Genomic DNA, 24,683 nt, shown 5'->3' on the forward strand with positions numbered 1-24,683 from the left:
CAAATGGTGCTGATGGCCAACAAATGTGAAAAGATGCTCAACATCACTGATCATCAGGGAAATGCAAATCAAAACCACGATGGCTAAAATCACCTGTAAGAATGGCTAAAATAAAAAACACAAGAAACAACAGGTGTTTACAAGGATGTGGAGAAAAAGGAAGCCTCAGGCACTGTTGGTAGGAATATAAACTGGCTCAGCCACTGGGGAAAATAGTATGCAGGTTCCTGAAAAACTTAAAAATAGAACTACCCTACCATCTAGTAATCACATTACCGGGCATTTACTAGAAAAAATACAAAAATACTAATTCAGAGATACATGCATCCCTATGGTTATTGCAGCATTATTTACAATAGCCAAACTATGGAGGTGGCCCAAGTATCCACTGACTGATGAATGGATAAAAGAGTTGTGGTATATGGGGTGCCTCGGTGGCTCAGTCAGTTAAGCATCCAACTTCTGCTCAGGTCATGATCTTGCAGTTTATGAGTTGAAGCCCCACGCTGGGCTCTGTGCTGACAGCTCGGAGCTTGGAGCCTGCTTCAGATTCTGTGTTTCCCTCTCTCTCTGCCCCTCCCCCATTCATGCTCAGTCTCTGTCTGTCTCTCTATCAAATAAGTAAACACTAAAAAAAAAATTTTTTTAAGTTGTAGTATAATATATACAATGGAGTATTATTCAGTCATAAAAAAGAATGTAATCTTGCAATTTGCAATGACATGATGGATAGAGCCAGAGTATACTGCTAAGCAAAATAAGTCAGTCAGAGAAAGACAAATACAGTATGATCTCATTCATGTGGAATTTAAGAAACAAATGAGCAAAGAAAAAAAAAAAAACAACAGAGAAATCAAGAAACAGACTCTTAACTATAGAAAGAACAAACTGATGGTTACCAGAGCGAAAGTGGGTGGGGGGGAAGGGCAAAACAGGTGATAGGGATTAAACAGTACACTTATGATTTAAAGAAAAAACTATCAAATGGTCCCAAACCATCAAAACAAAGATGCATTCTAAACTGCAATCATGTAAATAATCATGTGCTCTCTGGTTTGGAAAAATGAGGCCACTTCTAAACTAACAATTTTAATTAACATAGAAAGTAGGGTTCATAGCACTCATAACAGATTTCACCCTCTTAGCCTAAATCATTCGGAAAATACAAAGCAGTAACTCTGCGATTTGATAGATTTAAAAAAAAAAAAAGAACTTATCTTAAAGTAACTTTACAAACAGTATTAAAAAGAGAGCAGAGATAAATTTCTGGTCTGGGACTACCAGATAGCCACTTTGACAACGCAGGAAACCAGAACATATGGGATGAGTTTCACACTTGGGAGGGGTGGAGAAAGGGTGGACATGATCATGTAGTGGTGCTTGTAAAGAAAAGGAATCTGAATAGTACAACAAGAAGGACAGTATCATTTTAACAGGAATTTCAAACTATAGGTGAGTCACTATCTACATACAGGTCATCCAGATTTTATAATGAGAAACATTTATTTATAGAAGAGCTTATAGGAGTGTCATCTTTGGAGCTAATTTCTAGGAGTATCTCACAGATTCACCTGAGAATTTGCCTGAGAATATGTGATTTCTCTAGAACTTCTAATTATCAATTACAACAATATTGCAAATACTCCATCATAATGATGAAAATGTGCCTGTGCACATGCACATGCTTAATATATTCATACTTAAAATGGAAAAGGTTCACAAATACTAGGTCCATGAAAGACAATTATCCACGGCTGGATTACAATACCTCTTCAATCAGCTTAGTATTTGACTTTTCTAATGAGTCAACTCTTGAATGGAGACTGCTGACTGTGCTGCTGAAATTAATAAAGAAAAAACTCATTCAAATCACACAAACTCACAAAGGCAAAAAAAAGTATGTTATCCTGGACTTAATGTGTTGACTAACAAGTACCAATTGCCCTGAATTTTTTTTTTTTTTGAAGGTTAACTAATCCTTCTTTTCCTTGTTTTTGTTTTTTTTTTTTTTAAGTTTTTATTTCAATTCTGGTTAGTTAACAGCCCTGAATTTTTGGGTGTAGGAAATTTCATTAAGTTGGATAACTTCATTTGCCTAGGACAGCAATAAAGACTATAGAAAAGGAATCACTTCTGTTAAAATTACATTTTACGCTGCTCATTACTTTTGTTGTCTTCTTAGAGTCCTTCTTACATTTAACTTATAATACTTAGAAATGGATTCCACACAAAGATCATCAAATATTGTTAAAACTAAATTCAAAATTATTTTTTCATGGATGAACTTTAAATATCTACTTTATAAGTGGCTTAATGACGCTTACACAGTGGTCTCCAACACAAACCTCATTCAGTTTCCCCTATCCACTTTCATAATAACTTAGAGACCTCTAAAGTCACCTATAGTTTGAGAACTGTGAATACCACATACACATCAGGTACCTGGTCAACCTGCAGCTAAGCAAACACCCTGACTTTCAAAGATATAGTTGAAAGTCATGTTATGCCACATGAACAACTTGGTTTTTTGCATTTTTATTTAAACTGATCAAGACTGAACATTATTGTACATTTTATTGAGTCTATTTATCAACGCCTTGATTCTACCATCTCAAACTTTAATAAGACATGATATGCTGTATATATTAAAATAAAATCTATAGTAGATTTCAGCACATTTTATACCAGCCTCAGAAATAAATGTTGGTATTTTAGCTTAACTGGTGAAACAAGAAAAATGTTTTTTCATTCATATTGAATCATTTTTAATGTTTTTATTTATTTTTGAGACAGAGAGAGACAGAGCATGAGCAGGGGAGGGGCAGAAAGGGAGGGAGACACAGAATCCAAAGCAGGCTCCAGGCTCTGAGCTGTCAGCACAGAGCCTGACAAGGGGCTTGAACTCACGGACCGTGAGATCATGACCTGAGCTGAAATCGGACGCTTAATGGACTGAGCCACCCAGGCACCCCGAATCATTTTTAAATATAATCATTCTTGGGGCACCTGGGTGGCTCAGTCAGTTAAGCGTCCGACTTCAGCTCAGGTTATGATCTCACGGTTTGTGAGTTCGAGCCCTGCGTCAGGCTCTGTGCTGACAGCTCAGAGCCTAGAGCCTGGAGCCTGCTTTGGATTCTGTGTGTGTGTCTCTCTCTCTGCCCCTACCCCACTACACTCTGTTTCTGTCTCAAAAATAAACATTTAAAAATAAATAAATAAATATAATATTCTTAGGTAAACAACTTGAGTTTTTCAAGAACAGCACGAGCCTGCTTTGGATTCTGTCTCTCCCTCTCTCTCTGCCCCTCCCCTGCTCATGTGCTATCTCTGTCTCTCAGAAATAAACATTAAAAAAAAAAAAATGACAGAGAGAGAGAGAGAGAGACAGAGCCTGAAGTGGGGCTCGGACTCATGGACTGTGAGATCATGACCTGAGCCGAAGTCAGATGCTTAACCAACTGAGCCACCCAGGCACCCCAAAAAAAGCACTTTTAAAAACAATAAATCATCACAGTGGTTTTTTTGAATGAAGGATAATATGAGTTCTATTTTTTTCTATATCTATTTTCTATATTTTTGAAATATTCTAAATATACAAAAACTTTCTAATTAGAAAAACAATGAAACATTTTTAAATACATAAAATGTACAAAAATAAGGCACTAGTATTGCTGTAAATGATTTAGTACACATAATTTAAAAGAAAATGAGAAAAACTCTCTGAACCAAATGGAATAGACTCTAAGATAAACTGAATAAAAACACTGAAGTATAGAATAGTGTGTTGGGGCGCCTGGGTGGCTCAGTCGGTTAAGCGTCCGACATCGGCTCAGGTCACGATCTCACAGTTTGTGAATTTGAGCCCCGTGTTGGGCTCTGTGCTGCCAGTTTAGAGCCTGGAGCCTGCTTCGAATTCTGTGTCTCCCTTTCTCTCTGCTCCTCCCCCGCTCATGCTCTGCCTCTCTCTCTCTCTCCTTCAAAAAAAAAAAAAATTAATAGTGTGAAAGTTATACTACTTTATGTGTAAAAAAAAAAGAGAGGAAGGTGAGAACTTTAAGAATATATATTCATATTCTTGTCTATTTGTATAAAGTATCTCTGGAAGCATACACAAGAACTTATTAATGATTCCTGAAAAGGGAAACCAGGTAGTTGATCAGGTGAAAGGAAGACTTTTTTTGTGTGTGTTTTTTGAAGTTTAAACCATGTGAATACATTACCTGCTCCCAAAAGGGAATAAAGGTTTAAAATTAAATAAATAAGGAATACAAAGTTGCATTTAGAAATATAATCTCAATCTCAGAAATATAAATTACTAAATACACATACATACACACATATTTCGTATGAACATTAAAACTCCTTTAAAAAAAGGCACAAATAGAAGATCTTTCCTATCCAACTTCACAGAGAAAGCAAGAATTACAGCTTTAGTTTCTTCTTCTAAATGGGAAAATGTTTAATTATATTTTATGCTTACTGAAACTTAGAAAATCATAAAAGTATAAAAAATTATTCATAATACCATCACCCAAAGATTGCCATTTTTGCTACTCATTTTAATTAATGGGAACAGTCCATTTCTAACTACATATCAAAGATTCCTCACTATACCTATGCTATTTTGTCCAAAATGAAAAGTGTTGTTAAGTGTAAAATACACATTGGATTGTGAAGACAATACAAAAAAAGAATATAAGGTATCTCATGAAAAGTTTTTATAATGAATGATAATATTTTGGGTATATACTGGATTGAATAAAATATAGTTCAAAATAATTTCAAGTTTCTTTTAATATGGTTACTAGAATTTTAAATTATCTGTATAACAACTCACATTATACTTCTATTAGACAGAACTGCACTATACTATTTTACATTCAGATCTCTGAAATTCTTCCCAGAGTATTCACTGACAGCTTCAATGCCCAGGTGACACTGTAAGGAAAAAAATTCCACCATGGGAGGCAACAGCCACATTTACACATGAAGCTTGTTGAAGTAGGAAAAATGAATTTTCGAATCATGAAAATGATATAAACTTCCACTATATCTAGCCTTTTTTTCTCAAGGGTACAGGGATAAGTTTGAAATTGAATTTTTTTTTTTTTTTTAAGTTTACTTATTTGTTTTGAGAGAGAGAAAGAGAGCGAGCCTGTCCATGTCTAGGGAAGGGGGAAGAGAGTGCCCCTTGAGAAAATCCCAAGCAGGCTCTGCACTGACAGTGCAGATGTGGGGCTCAAACTCACAAACTGTGAGATCATGACCTGAACCAAAATCAAGAGTGGGACACTTAAGGGTGCCTGGGTGGCTTGGGTGGTTGAATGACTGACTCTTGATTTCACCTCAGGTCATGATCTCACAGTTCATGATTCGAGCCCTGCACTGGGCTTTGTGCTGATACTGCAGAGTCTGCCTGGGATTCTCTCTCTCTCCCTCTCTTTCTCTCTCTCTGTTCCTCCCCACACCCTATGTGCCCTCTCTCAAAATAAATAAACTTATTTTTTTTTTTTTTAAAGAGTGGGACACTTAACCAACTGAGCCACCTAGATGCCCCTGAAATTGTATCCTTTTTTTTTTTTTTTTTTTTTTTTACCTCTCTTCAGAAATTCTATCTTTAAATTCTCTCAAGGTCCTATTTGAAAATCTGACTCTCATTTTTTGTTGAAAATTAAATTATCTCCAAGATTTCTCTGTATTCTTAATTTCCACTCTCTATTCCCTCAACCCGTTCTCAAAGATGTTTAGTAGGAAGGAATAGGGTAAAGCTGACCTAAAAAGGATGAAGAAAACCCCTAAGACAATAGTCACAAATGTACGAAGTATTCAAGTATCCATAATACTTACTTCAGTTGTCTGTTTAATTCTTCAACATAATTCTTCTGGTCTAATATGGCAGCAATTTGAACATTCCTAAAGATGGGGAAAAGTAGCTTTGTGTCAGTTGAAAAGGTGTTCAATGGATGACCAAACAAGTATCTACATCACCTAAAACTGCTGTAAAACATAATGGCAAAAAAAATTATCTTGCTTTCATTTTAAAAAAATTTTTTAACATTTTTATTAATTTTTTGAAGAGATAAGGTGTGAGCAGAGGAGGGGCGGAGAGAAAGGGAGACACAGAATCTGAAGCAGACTACAGGCTCTGAGCCGTCAGCACAGAGCCTAACATGCGGCTCCAACCCACAAACCCCGAGATCATTTAAGTTGGATGCTCAACAGACTGAGCTACCCAGGCACCCCACATTATCTTACTTTTAAAATAAAATTCAACATTTTTACATTAAGGAGGCAGTAAACGGTGTACTAATTATAACCTTTATTAAATCTAGTATTAACAAGTAATCTATTTAACAATACCATTAAAAAATATATTTAAGATTTCTTTTTGCATCAGGGCTCCTGTGAGGCTCAGTCAGTTAAGTGCTGATTTCCACTCAGGTCATGATCTGGCAGTTCATGAGTTCTGGCCCCTTGTCAGGCTCTGTGCTGACAGCTCAGAGCCTGAAGCCTGCTTCAGATTCTGTGTCTTCCTCACTCTCTGCCCCTCCCCCACTCATGCCCAGTCTCTCTCTCTCTCTCTCTCTCTCTCTCTCTCTCTCTCTCTCTCTCTCTCTCTCAAAAATAAAATAAACATTAAAAAAAAAAAAAAGACGAGGTGCCTGGGTGGCTCAGTTGGTTAAGCGTCCAACTTCGGCTCAGGTCATGATCTCACAGTTCCTGGGTTTGAGCCCACATGGAGCTCTGTGCTGACAGCTCAGAGCCTAGAGTCCGCTTCGGATTCTGTGTCTCCCTCTCTCTCTCCCCCACTCATTCTCTCTCTCTGTCTCAAAAATAAATATAATGTTAAAAAAAATTTTTTTTAAGAATTTCTTTTGCATCAGTATATTTTTTATTGAAATATACTTGATATAACTATAAATTTAAGGTGTACATATTATTTTGATACATTTGTGATAGGACTCCAACTGTAGCAATAATTAGCACAGCTATTATGCTACATAGTTACCCTTTCTCTTAGCTGGAATGAGTGTATTTTAAATTTAAACACTGGATCTTGAAATGAACCAGCATTTGTAAACTTGTGAATAAGTTTTCATCTCTTTTACCACAAAAAACAGCTGATTATTAAAATAGGTCTCAAGAACAGGTGTGACCAAAAGTCATACCTCGTATTAAAGCCTCCTTCTAAGTGATTTTTGCTTTGTGAAACTTTTATATGGAAGCAAAACAAAATAAAGCAGGAACTATGCACAAAAAAGTAAATAAAAACTACATTATCAGTAGATGGACCCCATGGTGATTTGTAAAGAGCTCCATAGAAAATACAACATGTGAAATAACTTAGGAAAATCGTACCTTTCTTTATTTCCAATATCTTCTTCATTCTTTAAATACATGGAAAAATCAATCACTCCAACCTAAAGTAAATAATGTTATTTTTATTTAAAGGGGAGAAATATTAGAAGTACATTCAACATGCAACTGAATTTCACTCTTAAGTTTCCTTTCATGTTTAATAGCACTGTTTACAATTTAGAGTTGTAAACTGGATCCAAGAGGAACAGCACAAACTAAAAACTCTCTGCATTTGGTTTTGGTCACTTTCACTTACTTGTGAGTCTAAATCTTCTCCCTTTACACAGAGATTAGCATCTATCACATTCAGGCCAACCAGCAGCCCAACAATCACTGCTCCTTCTTCTTCCATCATTAGCGCATGATATTCATAAAATTCACTGTGGAAATCAAAATAAAAAGCTTAAAACACAAATTTCTTTCAAACATAAATTTAAAATCTCAGCCCAGTAATATAAACATGAAATCCATACAAATTAGGTCTCTTCAAATCAGCTTTTCTAGATGTGAATAACAAACATTTTGAAATATTAGTGTCTATATAGACAACGCAAAAGAATGGGAAAGAGAAAAGAGAAAAAAGAATTTTAAGACAGAGAAAGAAAAGAGAAGCAAAGAAATATATATCAAAAGAAAAAGAGGCATCACTGAGGTCTGGAATGTCTGTGACTCTCAGAAGACATAGTGACTATTACTGATCTGATTACAATACTTGTCAGAGTTGACTTTTCAAGCCTAGGATTTATTAAGAGTCTTGGGACAAATACTAAGGTAGGTAATGATACATGAAACATTTCAAAGCCCATGTTCAAATCAACATTTGATATGTACATTGCAAGTGTTCTTAATAATCATCAACTAAAGATACTTATGGATATCTATATCCTAAAAAATGTTCAAACAAAGGACTTGTGAAAGAAACAGGACAATCTAAAAACTAAGACTTGACAATTACATATTCATGGAACTAATTACCATGGTCTCATGCCTTCCTCAAGAAGTCCCATTTACAGTATTTAATCACTTTCATTGACCTTCAGAATATTATTGAGAAATTGCTGATGCTTAAAGTATGGTCATTCTCATTTAACAAATGGGAAAAACCAAGATGTATAACCAGAGTCATAAGTAAAACCAAAAATGACCCGATTTGGGGCACCTGGGTAGCTCAGTTCGTTAAGCATCCAACTCTTGATTTTGGCTTATGTCATGATCTCACAGTTCGTGAGATAAAGCTCCACATCGGGGCCCCATGCTGACAGTGTGGAGTCTGCTTGGGATTCTCACTCTCCTCCCTCTCTCCCCCTCCCCCTGCTCATACACAGTCTCTTTCTCTCTTTCAAAAGAAATAAACATTAAAAAAGAAATGACCAGATTCTCCAAAACATTAGAGAGGCACTCCAAGAGAAGAAGTGCAAATGGAGGGACAGCCATGGGCCGCTCCCTTTGACAATTGATTATCTTACTTTGAAATTTTCAAAGTCTGCTTAAAAATATATGGCCTTCGGGGCACCTGGGTGGCTCAGTCAGTTGAGCATCTGACTTCGGCTCAGGTCATGGTCTCGCAGTCCACAGGTTCGAGCCCCCTGTCGGGCTCTGTGCTGAGAGCTCAGAGCCTGGAGCCTGCTTTGGATTCTTTGTCTCCTTCTGTTTCTGCCCCTCCCCCACTCATTCTCTCTCTCTCTCTCTCTCTCTCTCTCTCTCTCTCTCCCTCTCTCTCTGTCAAAAATAAACATTAAAAAAAAATTTTTTTTAAATATATGGCCTTCAATTTAAACTGACAGTTTAAAAAGTGCCCATAACACAGGTGAAACAGTAGTTTAGTATGTAAAAAGAAACCTCTTGAATTAAAGTTCCAAATCCCAATACGAATTTTTATTCATAGAATTAACTCTAATTTAGAAAAAAAAATGAAACTAACTTACAAATATAACACATAAATAAATTTCCTGCTTATCAGCCAAAACAAAGCTTATGGTATTCATTTTTTAGGCTAGTTCCTGATTCGTGTTATGTCCTTACCATGATTTTCTCTCTCATGTTGCTCTTCTTTTATTTTATACCATCTTATTGTATTTGTGTCTCCTTTTGTACCACATCTTTAATTCTCTTTGGAAAATAGGATATAAATGAAATTTTTAAAATGAAAATGAACATGATATAATGGTATGGTACTAACCTTAGGAGATCCCTTTGAATAATTAAGCAACGCAGGTAATCAGCCATTTTTTTTTGCATGAGGGCTAATCGAAGCCATGCTCTTGCACGACCCAGGGGGGTCCTAAAAAGCAAAACAAACTAGTCAGAAAACTGCTCCAACCCTTACAGAATATGTAGTCTATTATACTATTTCTGTTGAGGTACATATTAATAAATAAAAACTGCAATTTATCATGGTTTCATCTTTGTGTCTACAGTTTTAAGCTAGCTCTTTGAGCATGCAATCTAATCCCTGGGAGCTATTTAAGTCTCTATGGTAAACCTGCACCTGCAAGACATCTAGGTAACATTTTATGCCTTAGAAGAAAGGACTCTGAATAGTGAGGCTATTTCTATAAGAAATATTTTGTCCAAACAGACCTAACCCTCTAAAGATGAATATGCAAGGAGCTCCTGGCTGGCTTAATCAGTACAGGTAGTTCAAGAGTAGTTCAAGAGCCACACTGGGCATAGAGGTTACTTAAAAAATAGTAGTAATAATAATAATAATAATAATAATAATAATAATAAAAGATGAATATACAAAATGCATCAAATAAGGCAGTATAATGCCTTCAAAAAGTAACTGACATTATGGGATGCCTGGGTGGCTCAGTCAGTTGAGCATCCGATTCTTGATTTCAGCTCAGGTCATGATCTCAGGGTTCATGAGTTCAAGCCTCACATCCAGCTCTGCACTGACAGTGAGGAGCCTGCTTGAAATTCTTTCTCTGCCCCTCCCCTTCACACATGCTCTTTCCCTCTCAAAAATAAACATTAAAAAACAAAAGTAATTGACATCATATCTGAATTTTAAAAATCATAACAAAGAAGGCACTGAGCTAAAAAAAAAATAAAAAAAAAAAAAAAAAGAAGTCATTGAGCTGGTAATTAATTAAAGAGAAATCACCAGGCTGCTTGTTATTTTTCAAATGTTTCTCTATCCAGTTGTCCATAAAAAATTCAATCTCACACATCTTATCCAAGTTCTATCATTTAGTAAAAGTAAAAGCAAATTTTACAGAATATGTATGGTTTCTTAAAGAGAAAGATATCATTCACACTTTTATGTTTTCTTATACAAAGAATGTTTCAGCAGGTATTATGGGAGGCAAATTAATCTTCACAACAAAGAGCTAATGAGATTTTTATGGTTTAGCATTTTAATGAATACCATTCTTCAGAAAACATTTTTTACTCTTGTAGAGTTAGGCTTTTTAAAAACAATATAAACATATATTTTCATATTAAAATAACCAAATTGTGTATTTCTAAGATTTTATTTTTAAATAATCTCTACACCCAATGTGGGGCATGAACTCACAACCCCAAGATCAAGAGCCAGCCAGGCACCCCTGCTTATACTTCTCTTTTTGAGACTTATAATTCCCTTTTTCTTCTATCTTTACTGAAAATCACTATCCTTCTTAATATATCATTATAAGATACATCAAGTGTGAACATCACTTGCTATTTAACTCTAAAACCTGAGTTTGAGGGGCACCAGGCTGGCTCAGTTGATACAGCATGTGACTCTTGATCTCAGCATGAGTTCAAGCCCCACACTGAGTATAGAGATTACTTACAAAAAATAATAATGATAATAAATAAGAATAAAAATAAAAACTGAGTTTGAATCCTCACTCTGCCATGTATTAACTATAACTTCTCTGACCTTTATTTTTCGCATCTTTTTTTTTTTTTTTTTTTCAACGTTTATTTATTTTTGGGACTGAGAGAGACAGAGCATGAACGGGGGAGGGGCAGAGAGAGAGGGAGACACAGAATCAGAAGCAGGCTCCAGGCTCTGAGCCATCAGCCCAGAGCCTGATGCGGGGCTCGAACTCATGGACCGCGAGATCGTGACCTGGCTGAAGTCGGACGCTTAACCGACTGCGCCACCCAGGCGCCCCTATTTTTCGCATCTATGTAATTATTATAATAATCTCTACCCTGTAAGACTGAAGTAAGCGCTAAATGAGACAATTCATGGAAAACAATCATTTTATTACCCTGATACAGTGCTTAATAAACAGTAGCCATTTACTTTATCATTCAATTAACTACAACTTGGAAATATTTGGATGTTGTGTTAACAGCCAGAAAACCCTACCATATTCCCTGTAACATGTAAAACTCTCAATTATAAAGCTAAGAGAAAGTACACTGATAATCTGACAGAAAATGCAACGTTTACAACATATTATATATATTTGTTTGGTGAAATGGGCACATGACACTATACATCCCAATTTTCAGAGAAAAAAAGTAATTTGCACCAGTCCCATATATATAAATGTCTTATATGAGAATTCAAATCTCCTGAGCCTATGCCCTGGATTTAACCTAAATCAGGCTTCAGCAAATAGTTACTTGTTGCCGACTAGCTTACTCCTGCAAACTAGCTTAACACTCAGGAAACAGAAATGCATAATTGACACATCTTTTTTTTTTTTAATTTTTTTTAACGTTTATTTATTTTTGAGACAGAGAAAGAGCATGAAGGGGGTAGGGTCAGAGAGAGGGAGACACAGAATCTGAAACAGGCTCCAGGCTCTGAGCTGTCAGCACAGAGACTGACGCAGGGCTCAAACTCACGGGCGCAAGATCATGACCTGAGCTGAAGTCGGCCGCTCAACCGACTGAGCCACCCAGGCGCCCCGACACATCTTATTTTAAAGGGACCTACAGTTTCCTGCAATACAATGCAGAATTGAAGTCACAGAATAAAGGAGTGAATACAGTGATAGGGTATAAATGGAAAAGCAGTTAGTTCTTACTGAAGGGGCTAAAACAGGGGGCGCCTGGGTGGCTCAGTTAAGTGTCAGACTTTGGTTCAGGTCATGATCTCATGGATCGTGGGTTCGAGCCCCACATCAGGCTCTGTGCTAACAGCTCAGAGCTTGGAGCCTGCTTTGGATTCTGTGTCTCCCCCTTTCTCTCTGCCCCTCCCCGACTTGCACTCTGTCTCTCTCTAAAATAAACCTTAAAAAAAAACCGAAGAGGCTAAGAGAAAGTTCATAAAGGAAATGAAATTTGAGCTAAGCCATATAGAAAGAATAGAATTTTATTAGGAGAGAATGCAAAAAGGCTACTTACAGCTAAGAGAAGATAATAGAGTGTAAGGTACTTTTAAGAAACAGTAAATATTCTTTTGTGGTCAGAAATGAATAAGTAATAAGATTACTTACTTGAGACCAGGTAAATCCCGGACACTGGCTCCTATTTCCTCTGCTTCTGGGTACAGCTTTTCCACCAGTTCCAAGGGGCCCCAGATAGTTTTGTTATAACTCAAAAATGATTTTCTTACTGAAAAAAAAAAAAAAGTACACATAATGCATACAACTTCAACATATAAAATTGTAATAACTTCCTTTTAAATATTTAGTTTCAACGTTTCTAACTTAATACACAATTATTCAAAGACCTTTCCTCTCTTATCACTACACAGCCCTACTGATCAGAAACCCATTTATCAGGATCCTGATATTTTTCCTTATCTGAAATATGCATCTTGGCCATTCTTCCCTATGAGAAATATGCAGGCAGGTAATTAAAGTAAAAAAATAACTGGGATTATTCTTTACCAGTATCAAAATAAAGAAGTTTGGCAGCCCTAGCAGGGTGATCTTTATCAGCTTATTAAATAAACCAAAGACAAATAGTTATTTTACTTTTAACATAAAGGGTGTGAGAATTGGGTAATATAAAACCATGAAATCACTACATATTTCTTTCTTAGTACTGACCAGATCTCCTGCAGATCAAGGGTGATTATCATATGCACTAACCAAGGACAATCACCAAGATAAGCAATTTTTCCTTTCGGGGGGGGGGGGGGGGGGGAAGTCAGCACAAAGTAGCTTCACATTGATTCATCAAGACAAGCCTATGACTGTTAGGACATGCCTCCTGATATTTTGTGAAGTAAAGGCAAATAAATTCAGAAAAGAGTTTAGGTATACCTGGATGGCTTAGTGGGTTAAGCATGAGAATCTTGATTTCAGCCCAGATCATGATCTCACAGTTCCACGACAGCTCTGCACTGACAGTGCGGAACCTGCTTGGGATCCTCTCTCTCCCTCTCTCTCTGCCCCTCCCCGGCTTGCTCTCTTTCTCTCCCTCTCTCTCTCTCTCTCAAAAAGAAATTAATTAATTAAAAAAAAAAAAAGGAAAGAAGAGTTTAAAATTTAACTATTTGGCCATCACTTTGCAAATTCCATTTCTGCAGCATGGGAGAAAATAAAGGTTTTTGTCACTGCTATTTTTTTTAAATAAAAGTTTGTCGAAAAGCAAATTAAATCTCAAGGTGTTAGGAGTGCCTTGGGTGGCTCAGTTGGTTAAGTGTCCGACATTGGCTCAGGTCATGATCTCGAAGTTTATGGGTTGGAGCCCTGCGTCAAGCTCTGTGCTGTCAGCTCAGAGCCTGGAACCTGCTTGGGATTCTGTGCCTCCCTCTCTCTCTCTCTCTCTGCCCCTCCCCCACTCATGCTCCAACTCTCTCTCTCTCAAAACTAAGTAAACATTTAAAAAAACAATTCTTCTTAAACTCAAGGTGTTAGATCAGGTTGGTGGCTTCTTGATGTATTGAAAGAAGTATTTAGAGACTGATAATATTAAGAGTAGGAAAAAATATGATGTTTGATAAATCAGTGAAGCCTTCATAGAGGCCAGTTGCCTATATCCTTTGACCGACCCAGTAATTCTACTCCTAGGAATCCTCTCCTAAAGAGAGCAAGTATACAAACACACGTACCCAAAACAATGTACTTACAGTACAATTTTTTTTAACTTTATTTATTTTGAGAGAGAGAGAGAATATACAAGTGGGGAAGGGTCAGAAAGAGAGGGAAGGAGAGAGAGTCCCAAGCAGGCTCCGCGATGTCAGTGCAAAGCCCAACATGGGGCTCAAACCCATGAACTGTGAGATCTGTGAGAACTGAGCCAAAATCAAAAGTCATAAGCTTAACCACCTGAGCCACCCAGGAGCCCCAACACAATATTAATAGTAAAAAATTGGAAGCAACCTAAGGGTACACTAAGAGGAGGACAGTTAATTAAGTTATGGTATATATACACTATGAAACTTTATAGAGCCATTAAAAATGTGATAAAGAGGGGCGCCTGGGTGGCTCAGTCGGTTGAGCGTCCGACTTCAGCTCAGGTCATGATCTCGCGGTCCGTGAGTTCGAGCCCCGCGTCGGGCTCTGGGCTGATGGCTCAGAGCCTGGAGCCTGCTTCCGATTCTGTGTCTCCCTCTCTCTCTGCCCCTCCCCCATTCATGCTTTGTCTCTCTCTGTCTCAAAAATATATAAACGCTAAAAGAAAAAAAAAAATTAAAAAAAAAATGTGATAAAGATCTCTGTGTAAATGGAAAGATCTCCAAACCATATCACCAATCTTTTAAAACAAAGTCACAGAATAATACTTATAGCATAATTCTATATACAGTAAAAGAAAAAAACAGAAAAGAGCTAGAACAATGACAAGGAATAGACAAGGAAGAGAATGAAGGAAACAGTTTTTGTTCTATCTGCTTCTATGTTGTTTGGTTCATGTACAAAAAGAGTAGATTTCACTATTCTTTACACAATTTTTAAGAATTACTTTGTTTTCAGAGCACCTGGGTGGCTCAGTGGGTTGAACATCCGACTGTTGGTTTCAGCTCAGGTCAAGATCTCAATTTGTGAGATCAAGCCCTGCATGGAGTCCTGGGACTCTGTCTCTCCCTCTCTCTCTGCCCCTCCCACCGCATGCACCTGTGTGCACTCTCTCTCTCTCTCAAAATAAATAAAATTAAAAAAAATTAATTCATCCTCAGTTGAAGAAAAAGTGGAATCTAAAAAAAACAAAATAAAAACCAGAACAGAGTGGTGGTTGCCAGAGGCAGAGAGTGGAGGCAGAGGAAATGGGTAAAGGTAGTCAAAAGGTATAAACTTCCAGTTATAAAATAAGTAAGCCATAAGGATGTAATGTACAGCATGATGACTACAATAATACTGTCATATATTTGAAAGTTGCTAAGAGAGTAAATATTAAAAGTTCATCAAAAGAAAAAAATTGTAACTATGTATGGTGATGGATATCACCATATTGTGGTGATCATTGCACAATACATAAAAATATCGTATTATGTTGTATACCTGAAAATAATGAAAAATATCATGTTGTATATCTGAAAATAATGTTAATTATATCTCAATAAAAATTTTTAATTAAAAAAAGAAATTAGTACTTTAATAACATCACATAGAGTCTCAAATTTCGATGTCAAGGCTCCTTCTCAATTTTATGTAAAGCTCTTTTGCTGTTTACATTGATCCTCACTTTCCTGCCCCTTAGTCAGAACTTCTAGGTCTGCCCAACTTAACCAGGTTCATACTAGACCAACAAGGAACCAGGCAAGCTTCTTTTGCATTATAATAGTCACTTCTTTTGCATTATAATAGTCACTTGGGTATAAACTCTTACTCACAGAGCCCCTACACAGCTGATCAAAAGAAGTAGAGACCAAAACTACCAACAACTGTTAATACAATAAGTAAAAGAATAGTTATTACACAATGTATATTAAATAACTAAATATAATATAAACATTTCACAAGTAACAATAAATTCAACTGTGTAGAAGAATACAATATCCACTATTATCATCATTTCCAGGGAACACTCACATTTCTACGATAACCCAATCCAGAAGAAAATCTTTCTAGATCTCTTCCAGGGTCCCAAGGAGGTTTATATTTCAACAATCAACTATTTTTAAAAAAAAATTTTTAATGTCTATTTTTGAGAGAGAGACAGCATGAGTGGGGAAGAGGCAGAGAGAGAGGGAGACACAGAATCTGAAGCAGGCTCCAGGCTCTGAGCTGTCAGCACAGGGCCCAACATGGGGCTTGAACTGACGGACCACAAGATCATGACCTGAGCCTAACTGGGACTCTTAACCGACTGAGCCACCCAGATGCCCCAACAATCAACTATTTTAATGTATTTGTTCAATAGGGCTGAAACTAGCAATAAGACTTCATATTGGGATCACTAAGCTTAATTTTTTTTTTAATTTTAACATTGTTTTAAGCTTAAAATTTTTTAAATAACTCTATAATTCCCCTAGAAAACAAATCACTTCAGAATATGTTGGGGGGGGGGGGGAGGAAATGGAAAATGTTTTTACAAAACACTAAGTAGGCATCTTTTTTTTTTTTTTTTAATTTTGAGAGAGAATGAGCAGAGCAGGGCAGGGCCAGAAAGAGGTAGAGAGAGATTCCCAAACAGGCTCCAATGTGGGCTCGATCTAATGAACGGGAGCCAAAACCAAGAGTCAGATGCTTAACCAAATGAGACACCAAGGAGCCCCTAAGTAGGCATTTCCCGAAGACAACTTATTTAAGAAAACATAAAGCAGTAGGCTGTTTTCTCCCAAAACCAACCCACCCAGTATTTTTCAAATGTAAAGTAACAATAATTATGGCCTCAACAAATATCACATTTTCCAGGATGTTTAAGATGGAACAAGGGGATTATAGTTTTTTTTTTTAATCTCATGATACCTTTAAGACCATGTTTCAGACAATGTTCCATAACAACAAAGAACTGCTGCAAGGGGGGATAGTCAGAATCCAAAGTGCGGCCAAAGCTCAGAGCAGATTCAATGAGTCCTTTGATACTCAACTTAGCCATGTTTAATAAGTTTGCTCTCTCTACAGCTGTGGGGTCTTTTGTAGCTGAAAGCACAAGAAAGGAGTCCATCATCATTTGCAAGACATGACATTGGAAAATATATAAAGCCTTTCATTCTGCTGTAAAATGAACAATGCTGTTTTTCTCTGGTTGACAAATTAGTCTCCCTAACTAACCCACGCTTTTTTTTTTTTTTTGTCTCTCACACACACCATAGAACATTACCATGCCTATCCAAGACACAGTTTACGGATTATTCTCAAGACCGTGCAAATTTGTTATTTTCTGGTATTTATTTTACTTTTTGTGGTACCTCTTCAGGGAGAATGAATTTTGATTTTTTTTTTTTTTAATGACTTCTGGAGCTAAGATTGGAGTAATAACATATTTAAGAGTCTCATGCAAAAGGTGGACAGCAGTAGTCCAAGGATGAATCTCAAGGCAAAAAATGTTCAGAACTAGCAATAAAAGGCAATTACAATTTTAAAATTACAGTATCATCTATAAATATGACAGGTAAATAAAAACAACTGGACAAACAAGGGGATACAGGCAAAGCCATTCAATTCTTTCATTTTAGCCCTCTTTCCATCTTGTTTTTTCATTGGTACTGTAGTTCTGTATTTCATGACTCCTTTATTTTCCCAGAGGAAATAAAAGCAGAGTCCTTGTTTCACATTTAAGTTTCCTGCCCTTCCACACAGCTGATTCAGTCAAAAACTAAGTTAACAGATACATTTTAAAAAAAACAAACTGATTTTCAATTGATATTTTCATATCACAAAACTCTTTCTTCCCCACAAATTTTATTCTTAATTCAGAAATTCAGATGTTTCCCCCTATTCTCACCACTGTCGTGACAGGCAGGAATATTTACAGCCAACACAGATGACAAAATGAAGTGCAGAAAAATGAAAGCACTTAGTATAACCTTTCATAATCTCTGGCAAATCTACTAGTCCAAGTGAACCAAGTGTCCGTTCCTCCTCTACTGAACAAAAGTCCAGGGTTTCCCATGATCCAGTATTCAAGTTCTGAGCTAAGGGTGAAACCTGAGTCAGAATTCTAAGCGACTAAAAATGCAAACACCCACAACAGCTATGACCAAGCTAACTGGTGGAAAATCTGCACACACATCATTCCTTCAAATCTGCATCGTGGTATGATTCCCTCATTTTTCGGAAACCACTTGATGTTTCGTAATCTGTACCAATTCTCATTTTTCTTAACAGTGTGGATCACGATCCGTAACTTGTGAAGGGACAAGCAGACAAAAGGCGCCTTTACAGCTGCTCCGAGGCAGGTCCATGCTCCGCGCCCGCAGCTTCCTCGCCCGGGAGCGTTTACACGCCGACCGCGCCCCGCCCGGGCTCGAAGATGTGTCCGGCTCTTCGCAGCCCCAACAAGGCCAAGGGCCAGTCCCCTCATCTCGCCCGGGCCCAGAGTCCCCTCCCTGCCTCCCTGCAGTAAGGCTGCCCAAAGGGCTCGGGGCGCCCCAGGTTCCCCACGGAGGGCTCACCCGGGGTCCTGCGCGCCATCGCTGCACCTCTCCCGCCCTTGGCGTCGGGCACCCAAGCCAAAACCTGAGACGCGTCTTCCCTCCGCCACCCCCAAACCTGAAAAGTCATCGCCCGTCCGCGGCTGTTCCACCGACCCGGGAGCGGCCCCCTGGCCGACCCTGGCTTCGCCCCTTGGAAGTCGTCAGACAAGGAGCCCTCGGCCATTAGGCCCTAGAACCCGGGCGGGGTCGGAAGGGAACAAGGGGCGGCCGCGCGTTGCCATGGCGATCCCCGGCGCCCCCGAGTCCCCGGCTGCCCCCGCCCAGGTCCAGGCCCGGACTCGGGCCCCAGTGGCGGCCCGAGGCCTCGGTGCCTATCGCCACGGGTCCTCCTCGCCCGGCCGCGTCCTAGGACGGAGAGCCCAGGGTCCGCTCTCGGTCCGCTCCCCTTACCCATGGCGGCGACGGCGGCGCGGTCTCGGGCGGGGACGCCCTGGGCCCCGCCAGCAGATTCCTTCAGGCGCGCGGCGGCCGCCACGGCGTCTGCCACCAGGCCTGCCGCGGCCCACAGCGCTCCCGGCGGCGGGAGGACGCCCGGGCGGTCCCGCGGCGCCGCGAGTGGGGGGCCGCGGGGCCTGCAACCGGCGGGAGAGAAACCCGCCCTCGCCAGGCCTCCTCGCGTCCAGTCGGACCGGAAGGAGAAGGAAGAGGAGCGTGAAGGTGACCTCGCGTGTGAGGAGCCTGAGGCCGGTCACCGGCCGGACCACCAGTCTCTCACCCGGGGGCTTCGCTGGCGCGCTGGGGCCGCTTTGCCAAAGGGTGCGAGCCACGTGCAAACGTTTTCATCCACACGGGGGCGGGGTTCATCTGACACACCTGACCGCTTCCCTTCACTCTTCTCAAACTCTTAGGGGAGCAGAAGAATTTAGAAAATCTGAAGCAGTTAACAGTAGGCAGAAATCTGCTGCAACTAAGCAGCCCCCAAACGACTTTTAAACTAGTAAATACACCGGCAGGGGGAAGGGCCACACTAATCAAGGGACAGAGGTATAGAGATAAAGCTACCTGTTTCTCATTTAAGGGGGCACCTGGGTGGCCCAGTCGGTTAGGGTCGGTATCCGACCTTGGCTCAGGTCATGATTTCACTGTTTGCGAGTTCAAGCCCCGCATCGGGATCTATTCTGATCGCTCAGAGCCTGGAGCCTGCTTCAGATTCTGTCTTCCTTGCTCTCTGCCCCTGCCGTGTTCACACTCTGTCTCTGTCTCTCACAAAAATAAACTCAAAAAAAAAAATTCTTTTAAGAGGAAAAAAACCCCACATGGGCACATGACGGTAGGTTAAGCCTGGGAAACTTAAGCTATTACCTAGTTAGATCAGCAATTGTTAAGACAGTGGCGGAGCCAGAAAGACCGAGAAATTTCATGAAAATGGGGCTCTGTTTTTCTCTTCAACACCTTGGCCAGTATAGTTCTGTTATGTTTATTTCTTTTGGTTTTTAATTTTCTTTACTGTGAGATAATCATACATAGAGAAAAAAGTATAAAACATATATACAGTGTCATGAGCAAGCTATAAAGATACAAACACGAGTTGTGTTTTTCCACAATGTCAGCCTTATTCAGTCATAAAACAAGATTAACATAATTATAAAACAAGTTCAGGATTCTGAACTCAATGACATTTCACCACGTGATTAACTGGGGTTTACAAGTCACACAACAAAAGATAACACAGCCAGTAGGAAGTTAACAAACCAAACCAGAAGTCTGTGGGTGTGCAGTTGAGATAAAGCCTCAGTCTTGTTGGGTCACCTCTTAGCATTTACATATTATGTTCAAGCACTGAAGGATCTCAGTTTTGTTCTGAGATCCATCAGGCAGAGCCTTCAGCAGCAGCTGCCTTTTTGAAGTGTTCACAGAGGGGTGTCTGAGGTGTCTTGACAGTTTGCTAAGATATCCTCCCTTTTTTTATTTAATGTTTTTATTTATTTTTGACAGACCAAGCATGAGTGGGGGAGGGGTAGAGGGAGGAAGACACAGAATCCCAAGCAGGTTCCAGGCTCTGACCTGTCAGCACAGAGCCGGACTTGGGGCTCAGACTCAGCCAAAGTCAGATGCTTAACCGACTGAGCCATGCGGATGCCCCTTTTTAATTTTTTAAAAATGTTTATTTTTGAGAGTGCACAAGCAGGGGAGGGGCAGAGAGAGAAGGACAGAGGGTCCAAAGCGAGCTCCACACTGACAGCAGAGAGCCCCATCCAGGGCTGGAACTTGTGAACCACAGTAACATGACCTGAGCTGAAGTCAGATGCTTAACCAACCGAGCCACCCAGGTGGCCCAATCCTCCCTTTTTTAAAGGAATTTAATCAGTCTTCGGCTCCTGCAGAGCTCCTCTGCTTCTGCTTGTTATCAGACTTGTACTGGGGTACAGTCAGCAGGTGCTGGTCTCCTCAAATATCTGATTGCTGCAGTACCCTTAACTGCTTGGTTATTGCTGGACATAAGTGACTCGCTCTCTACAAGTTTAAAGAATCATTATAAAATGAACAGCTGGGTGACTACCACCAGATCAGTGAGCACAGGATGGACCCATTCACCATTCACCTAGCCACCATTCATCATCCCCCTAGGTAACTACTATTCTGGCTTTTATGAGAATCATTTCCTTGCTTTGCTGTTTCTACCATGCAAATATGTGCCCCTAAACCAAGTAGTTTATTTTTCCTGTTTGTAAGCTTTTCACAAATGGAGTAACGTGAATTTTATTACACTTCTTTTGTTCAACATCAATCATGTCCAAGTTCCAGGTTGTAGGGTTTCCAGGTTGTATGATATATATCCTTATGCCAATGTGCAAGAGAGTCAGTAGGGCATACCGTTAAGAATAGGGGGGCGCATAGGTGGCTCAGCTGGTTAAGCATCTGACTCTTGATTTTGGCTCAGGTCATGATTTCACAGTTTATGAGTATGGCTGGTGAGTTTGAGCCCCGCTCTGCACACACTCTCTCAAAATAAATAAGGTATGCCTTTCTTTAAATTCAATGACAAACTTGGGGAGTCTGGGTGGCTCAGTTAGTTAAGCATCCGACTCTTGATTTTGGCTCAGGTCATGATCTCGGGGTTTGTGAGTTCAAGCTCCACCTCTGCTGTCAGTGCAGAGCCCACTTGGGATTCTCTCTCTCCCTAACCCACTCATGTATGTGTACGTACTCTCTCTCAAAAATAAATAAGCTTAAAAAATTAAAAAAAAAAATTTACTGGGGCACCTGGATGGCTCAGTTAAGCTTCTGACTTTGGCTGAGGTCACGATCTCACAGTTCATGAGATTGAGCCCCGCATCAGGCTCTGTGCTGACAGCTCAGAACCTGGAGCCTGCTTTGGATTCTGTGTCTTCCTCCCTCTCTGCTCCTCCCCCACTCGTGCTCTAGGTCTCTCAAAACATAAATAAACATTAAAAAAAAAATTTACTGGCAAACTTTTTAAAACTTTTCTCAAAATGTATCAGCAGTTTGGTTTTTCTGTTGCTCTATGTTCGTTCTAATGCTTAGAATTGTGAGAATTTCTTTTCTGGCCAATCTTCTAGGTAAGCGATTGTATGATGGGTCTATTTTGTGTGTATCTCATTATTTTACTGATGATACTGAGCACTTCCCCCATGTTTAATATTTGGAGTTTCTCCTTTGCAAAGAAACTGTTCAGGTCCTTAGCCAGTTTTTCTTTTGCCCTTTTTCTTATTGGCCTGTACATGTTACTTAATATTCTACATACTAGTTTGGTGTCAATTATGTGTTGTCATTTTCTAATATTTTCACTGTATAGAGACTTTGATAAATATAAATTCTTACTGGTCTTGTAGTTGAATTTATGGTTTATGCTTTACTGTCTTAAGAAATCCTCCCCACCTCAAGGTCATGAAGAGTTACATAGCTTGTAAGAGTTACATAGCTTCATCTTTCATGTTTAGGCCTGTTGTTGCACCCAGAATTGATTTTAGTGAATGGTGTGAAACAGGATCAAATTTCACTTTTTCCTTATGTGTAGACAACTATTCCATTATCCTTTCACCACTCATCTTCCATGCCCCCTCTATTATTAGTGCGCATGTAATTATACATCAGTTCCTAGGCCAGAGTCTTTTTCATTTTCAAAATCACTCTATGAGGATAGAGTGATTCAAAATCACTCTAGAGGATAGAGGATATTAGCTCCATTTTGCAGATGAAACTAAACTCTGAAAGGTTAAATAGCTTGCCTCTCTATTCAGAGAACTAAGGGACAGAACCAGAATTTGAGCCAATACAAATTGGCTTGATTTTCATATATCAAGATACAGGAAGTTTTTAGTGTTCCGAGGAGTCTAAAACTCATTACAAGTCTAACCCCTTCTATCTTGCTATTAAATATTGAAATATGACTGACTTGTTCATTTTTCTTCTCTCCAAGTGATGGGTAAAGAAGGAAGTATTTGTATTCTAAGTGCATTTGAGAAAGCATATAAAATTAAGTATTTATTTTATAGAACCATGAAAACAAAGGAAAAGAGCTTTATTTCCTAGGTTGCTTTTCCCCAGGGACTTTATAGGTGACAAGTAGGAAAGATATTTAATTCAGCAATAGACCAGTTTTATTTAAAGCAAGCAAATAAATTCTCCCTTTGAGGTAGATATTCTTAAGCTCCAAAATATACATTTGCTGGGTATTCTAGTCCCCTTGTGTTGAAAAGAATTGGAATTTAGTGTCTATGTTTAAACTAAATTAACAGGATTAAAGTAGAATATTAATCTATTCTAAGCCCTTGATTTACTAAAGCTAACAATCTAGGTTTTTAAGCTTACTAATATCATCATATAACAAAAATACTATTTTTTAAAAGCTCATCATTGGGCACCTGGGTGGCTCAGTTGCTTGAGCATCCAACTTCGGCTCAGGCCATGATCTCATGGTTCGTGAGTTTGAGCCCCATGTTGGGCTCTGCATGGACAGCCCAGAGATTGCCCATCTCCCTCTCTGCCCCATTCCCGCTGATGCATGCACACACATTCTCTCTCAAAAGTACATATTTTTAAAAAATAATAAAAATTTAAAAAATTAAAAAGCTCATCACATACTGAAGTATAGCAGTGAAATTAGATGACATCGAGAATTTGCTTTAAAACATCTCAGCAAAGGAGAAAAAGAATATTGAAAATATTGCAGCAAAATCTTCCATTACATATGGGTGATGGGTATATATATATACAGGAGTTTACGGTTCTACTTTTGTGTCTTTTTTTTTTTTTTTTTTTTTTTTTTTTTGAGAGAGAGAGAGCGAGTGAGCGAGCAGGGGAGAGGAGCAGAGGAAAAAAGGGAGAGAATCTTAAGCAGTCTCCATGCCCAGTGCAGAGCCCGACAGGGATTGATCCCACAACCCTGGGATCATGACCTAAACCGAAATTAAGAGCCGGATGCTCAACTGACCGAGCCACTCCAGCACCCCTTTTGTGTCTTTTTTATATGTGATATACCCTAATATTTTCCACTCTTTTCCTTTAAAAGCAAAGTTGGTTGTAACCCATTAAAATTGCTTTCATGTGCCAGTATTGGGAATCATGGTCTGTAATCCATGGTCTCTAATACTTCCTTGTATGTTTCTTTTAACTATACTAAACTATTTTTGCTGTTGCCTATACATTTCTTTTCCTTTTCCCATTTGTTGTACCCTCTATCTAGATTTGTCTACAATTTATGCAATTCTACCCAGTCTTTACCAGACTTTAATAAGATACCTTCTCCAAAAAGCCTTTTCTTTCCCTGCCAAAAGAATGGTTTCCACTTTTGTGCTACAGAAGTATTTATATACAGCTTTACAGCATTATCAACATTTCACTTGTTACTACCTGAAAAAATGCTGGGCAACCCTGAACTTAATTAGTAATCAGGATTAATAATTGACATACTAAGGTC

At 38.9% G+C, this 24,683-nt stretch overlaps 1 protein-coding gene across 7 annotated transcripts in view; it reads right to left on the bottom strand.

Annotated features, from left to right (window-relative positions):
• The window catches only part of RUFY2 (RUN and FYVE domain containing 2), a 49,114-nt gene extending 29,792 nt beyond the window's left edge, over positions 1–19,322 (bottom strand). For 4 of the 7 annotated variants that reach the window (XM_003993989.6, XM_045040057.1, XM_045040056.1 and 1 more), the window contains exons 1-8: positions 18,761–18,965; positions 17,112–17,285; positions 12,750–12,867; positions 9,539–9,640; positions 7,616–7,739; positions 7,360–7,421; positions 5,848–5,913; positions 1,769–1,838 (exon numbers count right to left, since the gene is read on the bottom strand). In XM_003993989.6, coding sequence (XP_003994038.1) covers positions 1,769–1,838; positions 5,848–5,913; positions 7,360–7,421; positions 7,616–7,739; positions 9,539–9,640; positions 12,750–12,867; positions 17,112–17,285; positions 18,761–18,965 — 921 coding nt within the window. Of the gene's footprint in view, positions 1–1,768; positions 1,839–5,847; positions 5,914–7,359; positions 7,422–7,615; positions 7,740–9,538; positions 9,641–12,749; positions 12,868–17,111; positions 17,286–18,760; positions 19,001–19,192 lie in introns of those variants that run through there. The other 3 variants (XM_045040054.1, XM_045040055.1, XM_045040053.1) reach the window with 3 other exon arrangements.
• Positions 19,323–24,683: the final 5,361 nt, after the last annotated feature.

The sequence above is a fragment of the Felis catus genome, chromosome D2, assembly GCF_018350175.1.
Source record: "Felis catus isolate Fca126 chromosome D2, F.catus_Fca126_mat1.0, whole genome shotgun sequence".
Taxonomy (NCBI): Eukaryota; Metazoa; Chordata; class Mammalia; order Carnivora; family Felidae; genus Felis; species Felis catus.